Source organism: Pinus tabuliformis, chromosome 7 (assembly GCF_031772625.1).
Source record: "Pinus tabuliformis cultivar Carrire ecotype Pingquan chromosome 7, CPIR1, whole genome shotgun sequence".
Lineage (NCBI taxonomy): Eukaryota > Viridiplantae > Streptophyta > Pinopsida > Pinales > Pinaceae > Pinus > Pinus tabuliformis.
Genome location: NC_142293.1, coordinates 409,719,472 through 409,727,455, shown reverse-complemented (window position 1 = coordinate 409,727,455; position 7,984 = coordinate 409,719,472). Strand labels below are relative to the sequence as shown.

At 38.2% G+C, this 7,984-nt stretch overlaps 2 protein-coding genes across 2 annotated transcripts; both read left to right on the top strand.

Annotated features, from left to right (window-relative positions):
* Positions 1-339: 339 nt before the first annotated feature.
* On the top strand, positions 340-2,865 carry LOC149247691 (uncharacterized). The gene is made up of 2 exons (XM_089455920.1): positions 340-2,338; positions 2,461-2,865. Exons 1-2 carry the CDS (start codon positions 391-393, stop codon positions 2,829-2,831), a joined length of 2,319 nt encoding a protein of 772 aa, XP_089312046.1. The 5' UTR covers positions 340-390; the 3' UTR covers positions 2,832-2,865.
* Positions 2,866-4,887: 2,022 nt separating this feature from the next.
* Positions 4,888-5,325, top strand: LOC149247690 (putative leucine-rich repeat receptor-like protein kinase At5g63930). The gene has a single exon (XM_089444984.1). It carries the CDS (start codon positions 4,888-4,890, stop codon positions 5,323-5,325), a length of 438 nt encoding a protein of 145 aa, XP_089301110.1.
* The last annotated feature ends 2,659 nt before the right edge of the window (positions 5,326-7,984 follow it).

The window sequence follows — 7,984 nt, the reverse complement described above, 5'->3', positions numbered from 1 at the left end:
TAGTTCAGTGGCTCTGTACCACCCGAAATAGGCAATTGCAGTAAATTGCGCATCTTGATCTTGAAAGAATCAGGATTGCGAGGAAGGATTCCTTGGGAAATTGGGAATTTGAAAAATCTTGTTATGTTGTCCCTTTTCGGCAACAATTTGACGGGTACTATCCCTTGTTCTATCGGCAACTGCAGCAGCCTTGAAACCATTGCTGTTTACAAGAACTTGTTACATGGTACGATACCAAGGGAGATAGCTCGGTTGGAAAATCTGAGACATCTATGGTTTTATCAGAACCATATTACAGGCTCAATTCCTGCAGGATTTTTCAGTGGACTGCTAAAATTGGAGTCGTTTGATGCATCTACCAATAATCTGAGTGGGGTTATACCATATGAAATGGGTAATCTTAAGAATTTGGCATTCTTGTCCTTTGCTTACAATAACATGTCAGGGTCGATCCCCTCGTCCTTCACCAATCTTACAAACCTGCAGATCCTAGATCTATCTTACAATAATTTTGAAGGCACTTTGCCTGAAGGAATCGGCCTCCTTCCCAATCTGACAATGTTGTATCTCAGTAAAAACATGTTCAAAGGTCCGCTGCCTGCTCGACTTGGAAGCTTTGGCAACCTGGAAAAGCTTGATTCATATTCAAGCGGATTAAGCGGATCGATTCCCTCTGGACTATGCAACGGTAGGTCTTTGATTCATCTTGCCATCTTCGATAACCGAATAGAGGGGAACATCACCGGCCTTCTACAAGACTGCGTCTCACTGCAACGCGTCCGGCTGCAGAACAACCTCTTCACGGGCTTCATACCAAGTAATATTTCTATGCTCTCGGTCTTGTATTACCTTGAGATTTCTTACAACAACATCCATGGAAGTATACCTTCTTCCATTGGACGGTTGCAGAACCTTACAAATCTCCTCCTTGCCCACAGCAATCTGAGTGGTGCCATTCCTCCCGAGATAGGAGAGTTGAGAAATCTGGGAAAGCTCAATTTGAGCCGCAATAATCTCAGTGGAACCATTCCTCCAGAAGTAGGGAACTTAATTAATTTGGAGGTTTTAGATTTGAGCGGAAACCGGTTGGAAGGAAGCATACCGGCAGCCTTGGTCCATCTTACGAATCTGTTGACATTAAACTTGAGTGTAAACGCATTAACAGGAAGAATCCCCAGTTCGCTGGGGTATTGCAAACAATTAAGCGGCCTATACCTGGCTAGAAATAAGCTGAGCATGACCATTCCTTTGGAGATGGGAAAGCTTGCAGCCAGTCTCAGATATGGGTTGGATCTAAGCTGGAACAATCTATCTGGATCTCTTTCTCCTCAGATAGGAAACTTGAAGTTCCTTGAATCCTTGGACCTCTCCCATAACCGCCTGTCTGGTAATATTCCTCAATCTCTCACAGATATGGTAAGCCTAGATCATTTCAACTTCTCTTTCAACCTATTCACAGGGGCCATTCCTTCATTAAGGGCATTTTTACAAGGCCCGCAGAATGCATTTGAGGGTAATCCAGGCCTTTGCGGACCACCAACAAGGAACAGTTGTTCGGATTCAGAAGTAGCAGGTAAAAAGGAAGAATTAAGCTCAGCCGAAGTCGCAGGGATTACCGTTGCCTGTATTGGGATCCTAACTATTCTCATGCTTGCGCTGCTATACGTTTTAAAAGCGTCAAAGCCGAACAGTAATAGACACAGCAAATGTACTATTTTTCCAGGAGATGGACAACTCGGTATAGTCAAATACAGATACAGAGATATAGTGGAAGCTACAGACAACTTCAGTGATGATTACGTCATCGGCTCTGGCACATCCGGCATGGTCTACAAGGTGATGATTCCAGGACAGAACAAAATCCTTGCGGCCAAATGCTTAAAATTAGCAAATCATCATCAGGACAATATTCAATATCGCAGTCTGACGCACGGGATCGAATCATTGAAATACGCCCGTCACAGAAACATCCTGCGTCATCGGGACCTGATAACAGAGCATGATGGAACGAATGAGGTAATAGTTCTTTTGTGTGACTACATGGTCAATGGATCGTTGTGGGAATATCTGGGCGGAGCATCGGAACGTCCTAATCAGAGGCTGGACTGGAGGACTCGGTATAACATTGCAGTGGGCGTGGCAGAGGGACTCAAATATCTGCACCAAGACTGCGAACCTCCAATAATTCACTGCGACATAAAGTCTGCCAACATATTGCTGGATGATGAATATGTAGCACACATCGCAGACTTTGGACTTGCAAGGCTAGTGAAGAATTCATCAATAGATTCTGAATCAAGTTCTCTTCTAGGAGGGACTCATGGCTACATTGCTCCCGGTACTAAATCTCCATGCGTTTTACTTTTCTCTTTGATCGTCACGCATTTTTTTTTGTTTTGAAATGTAATCGTAGAGATTATCATATTCTATGTCACGCTAATACATTAATGTTATGTGCAGAATGTGGGTATGGAGTGAAGGCATCGACGAAGCAAGATGTGTATAGCTTCGGAGTGGTGTTGTTAGAAATGGTAAGCGGAAAACCTCCTGTGGTTGAAGAGGACAATCAAGAATTTGTACATCTAACTGCATGGGCTGCGAAGAAGGCCAAGGAAGGGAGAATGGATGAAATAACTGATAAGGATTTGAGAAGGAGCGGTGATTATAATAACGTGAAGGATGAAATAAGGAAGATGATGGAGATTGCCACATTTTGCACTCGATCTGCACCCAATCTCAGGCCATCCATGAACGTAGTTCTTGGCATGTTTAATCGGCCACAGTCTGACCACTACTTGTTTCTCCCTTCAGAAACTGAGATCTTAGAATGAAATTAACAGAATGATGTAATCTTAGAAATATCGCTAACTTAGGCTAGTGAAGCTAAATTTGACTCAGTAAGAGATTCAATTTACTTTGGCGGTTTTTGCACTTTTGGTTTTGCCTAGAGCGCTTTTTTGTAATCTAGTCTACTTTCCCTCTTTATAAATCAAGGTTTTAGATTGAAAATAAAAGTATGATGTGATTTTTGACCTAATTGAAAATAACATCAAGATTTAATTTTTGAAATATCTTACAATTCTCCGGTTTAGCTCTGTATTGTGTTAAAGGTAGTTCAGTAAATTTGACTTAGCAATAAAGTGAATTTAAAATCGATGGTTTTTAAGTTCCAGTTTTTTATAATATATTGCTTTGCCCATAATTTTTTTTTGCGATATAATTTATATTTCAATCTGTAAATGGCATAAATTTACAAATACTTTTAGAAATATAGATTATAATTCACTCTGGTAAAATTTTTAGAACAAGAAAATATGATGTCCCTAATATTATTGATATATGTATTTCTCTAGCAGTATTGTTCTCATTTCCTAACACTTTGTTGTGCACTTTTGTGTAAATACATATATATTATTGGTATCCGCTTAGTTTCACTTGATAGGTGTGTGATACACCAAAATATTGTTTCTTCTGTTTTACCCGAACTGTAGTAGCATGTGACGAAGCAATCTACAGGACCCCATACTTCTGTTTTTATAGTCTTTTGTAGCCTCTGTCAGAACATCCTATAATGCTATTCTTGTCTTACTGCGTGTTGCTTCATTGTCTACATATGCTTATCTTGAAGAGCTTAAATAGTTATATGAGTCAGAGACATTACCTGAATATAGAAAACCTTATGACATTTTTCTTGATTTTATTACATTTTTGCGTATTTAAACTGTATGATGAGGATCACTTTAATTACACTCTTGTTTGACATTTGTTTAATCTAATTAAATAGTTTTATACTTAAAAGTGAATTTAATTAGCATAAGTATATCATTTTATTGCTATTATGTTTACTTCAACATGCTGGCTTATATGAAAAAATTATATATATATAGATGACCTTTGTTTCTTTGTTTGTTCTTAGCGATTTGTCTTGTGCACCTTTGTCCGTCCTGAGTGACTTTTCATGCTGCACCGCCAAAGGCGACTTTTGACGCGACCAAAAAGATATCATTGTCTGTTCTGGGTGGCGCGCCCAAACGGGTATCATTGTCTGTTCCTGTGATTGTCTGTCGGATTAGATCAACGGTCGCGTACAGGTCTGCACCACATTGCGTGAAGTGAAATGAATTTTGTTTGACCGCAAGTGTGCCGGTGAAGTAATTAATTGAATTTACAGCTATTGGTAAATGAAGGTGAAAAGTCTTTAATTTTATTTTTTCTTATTCACGGGAGTATGGTATAGGAAAATTGCATTGTCATTTTGTTGTGTTGTTGAAATGTAATGCGCAGTAGCGCGATAGTAAGAAAGAGAAGATTTTTTTTACGCATAGCAATGCAAGAGTAAAAGAAAAAGTGAAATGTTTTTCACATAGCAGTGGATGTAAGAAATATTTACACACAGCAGTGTAAATTTGTACGCTGGGACAGAATAATTGTTCAGTTGAAAAAGAGGGCAATGCGCAGCAGCGCGCCAATGTTTTTTTGGAGGATGCAATGTAATGCAAAAGGGGAATACACAGCTGAATGCGAATGTAAAGAATTTTTTTTACACAGCAGTGTAAGAAAATTTGCAAGCAGAATCACAAAGAATGAAATGCAGAGTAGTGCAATCACAGGAGTGTTTTTTTCCAGGAGTGTTGATTTTTGAATAAATAGAGTATTGTTCTTTGTTGCAAAGACAGAGTAAACTTTTCTCTGTGTTTTGCAAACAAATTTTTGATCCTGTAGTAAAAACAGAGCATCATTCTCTATTCATATTTTGTTTGGAATTATCAGAAATTCCCAACACTATCTGGATCTCTTCCTCCTCAGATAGGAAACTTGCACTTACTTGAATCCTTGGACCTCTCCCATAACCGCCTGTCTGGTAATATTCCTCAATCTCTCACAGATATGATAAGCCTAGATCATTTCAACTTCTCTTTCAACCTATTCACAGGGGCCATTCCTTCATTAAGGGCATTTTTACAAGGCCCGCAGAATGCATTTGAGGGTAATCCAGGCCTTTGCGGACCACCAACAAGGAACAATTGTTCGGATTCAGAAGTAGCAGGTAAAAAGGAAGAATTAAGCTCAGCCGAAGTGACAGGGATTACCGTTGCCTGTATTGGGACCCTAACTATTCTCATGCTTGCGCTGCTATACGTTTTAAAAGCGTCAAAGCCGAACAGTAATAGACACAAGTGTACTATTTTTTCAGGACATGGACAACTCGGTATAGTCAAATACAGAGATATAGTGGAAGCTACAGACAACTTCAGTGATGATTACGTCATCGGCTCTGGCAGCCAAAGTATTTATGTGATGGTGGTGGCGTCAGTGGCTGGGTAACCCTGCCCTTTTTGCACATAAAATTTATTTGACCAGCCTACTTTCCGTACCATTCAGACCAGAGTATCAGTGATGGTACCGTCTTCCACCGAAGTAATATTCATACAACTCAGAAGCCAAAGTACTTATGTGATGGTGGTGGGAACTGGGAAGAATAAGTAAAGTAAAATTAACCCGTTCGACCAAAGTACTTTCCATACAATTCACGTCACAATATTTCATGGAATCTTTGGTCTTTTATTCAATAATTAACCTCATTCCTTGATAAGGAAAGTTGTTTCAAGTTATTACGGGAAGAAAGGCTAGACTCTACGAAGTCTTTGAGGAAAGTTGTTGCAAGTTATTACGGGAAGAAAGACTACACGAAATCTTTGAGCAATTCTCGTCTCTATTGCGTAAAGAATATGGTTGCAAGTTATTATGGGAAGAAAGACTACACGAAAAGAATGTTATTGCAAGTTACTAGTGCTGAAAGACAGCTAGACTCCACGAAGTCTTTGAGCAATTCTCATGTATATTGCAAGTTATTATTGGAAAAAAGACGAGAGTAAAAGAATATTGATGCAAGTTATTAGTGCTCAAAGACTAGACTCCACGAAGTCTTTGAAAATTTCTCATCTGGATTGCGAAAAGAACATTCTTGTGAGTTATTACTGGAAAAAAGACTAGACTAAAAGAATATTGTTGCAAGTTATTAGCAGTCATCATCTCATCTAGATTGTGAAAAGAACATTGTTGCAAGTTATAGACTAGACTCCACTAAGTCTTTGAGGACAAGAAGTCTCGAAGGCTTATCTTCATGGCATTTTTTGCATGGTCAACAACCAAAATCAAAGAGGATGTCGATTCTCATCTCGATTGCCAAAAGAACATTGTTCCAAGTTATTATTGGAAAAAGGACTAGACTATATAAATTTAATTGATTGTGAAGAAATAAAAAATTCAATTTAAAGGTAGCTTTTGTGCAGAAAGTTAAAGGAAAAGAGAATAAATGTAAATTTTAAAATGTAGAAGTTCAACATAAGTAATCACTTTGAATTCTTGAAATTAAAAATATGAAATTTGTTGGTATTTAATACATTCCAATTATCAAAAATTAAAATTTAAATGTATTCAAGTATATGATAAGGAAGAACAATATACAAAACTTGATATATAATTTCATGTTATGGTTCCATTGATATGTTTAAGTTCATATAAATTTCATTCAAATTTGAGCTAGGTACACAAAGTTATGCCTCTATGAAGTCCAATATCTTATGCTACATCAACAACAATATATTAAACATGTGGCTAACATGCGGTTGCATGTGACTACATGTCACGACTGTATTATGCCATATCATTTGACAAATGGATGACATGTGGCAATGCATCCATGTCACTACATTGCGCTACTTTCATGGTGTAGGCACATCACATTGCCCAATCACATCTAGATCTAGGAAAATTCCTATAAAACCATTTTTCAAAAAGTTGGATTTCTGGATTAACATGTGCTAGAAATGAATTTTGTGAGAAGAAGGGAACACTCCATGAGAGCAAAACATAACAAATTCTAATGTGTATTTTTTCAATCACGTCTAGATCCAAAATAATCTTAAAAGTCTATTTTTACAAGACATTGGATTTCTATATCTCAGGTCCCACTCCATCACCTTTGTTTCATGCTTGTCGCACAAGAACCACATTAATTGCCATGACAACTCTTCTGTACTACAATGGCACATAACCATGCACATTTATCTGTTAGAAAACAATACATACAAACATTTATGCAAATTTGTGATATAAAATTGTGTCAGACAACCATTGTCAAAGTGTAAAAGCCGGTTAGTGTTTACCTGGGTAAGGACATTCGGAGGGTGTTATGAGATTCCATGTTAAGAGGGTGGTGATGATGAGCACATTTATGGATCCCAAATTTCTAGCCATGAATGAAAGGCCTGTATGGTAAACTGTTGAAAGAATACGAAGCAGCAGCAAAGTGCTGTGAGCAGCAGGTATGCGGCAGAAGTAGGGACTCGAACAAAATAAATAAACGAGTTGAAGCGTACGGGCGAGGAGGCATATTTATACCATTGTTTTAAGAAACGGCCGTTTCGAAACCGAAATGGTCGGGTTGATCCGAGCCAATACCTTTTTCTATGACCCGGCCTTTGGAACGGTTCGATTGGCCGAGTCAGCCATGACTCGGCCGAGTCACTGAATGACTCGGCCGAGTCATGGCTGACTCGGCCAACTCGGCCGTTTCCGTTATGACTCGGCGGAGTCACAAAAAAACGCCCAGCATCACGTCAAACTGTGATTTAATAAAATTTTAATGATTTTTAAATTATTTTTTGGTTGGTTTGGACTTTAAGCAGTTATAAATTTTCATGGTAATGTTAAATTCTTAAAGTAAAAGTGACATTCTCCTTAATCTTCATTTTCATCCTTTTACTTAAATTTTTAACATTACCATGAAATGACTCAGGATGTTTGAGAGTGGTTTCGGCCTCATTGGATTTCATATGGAGAAAGTAGAATTTTAGATTTCATTCAAAATCCAACAGACTTATCAGTTTTTCAGGGTTTCAGGATTGGAGGATTGCAATGTTTCCATTGAATTTTGTCATGTATTAGGGTATGGATTCTGGAACTCGTATTTAATCAAGAG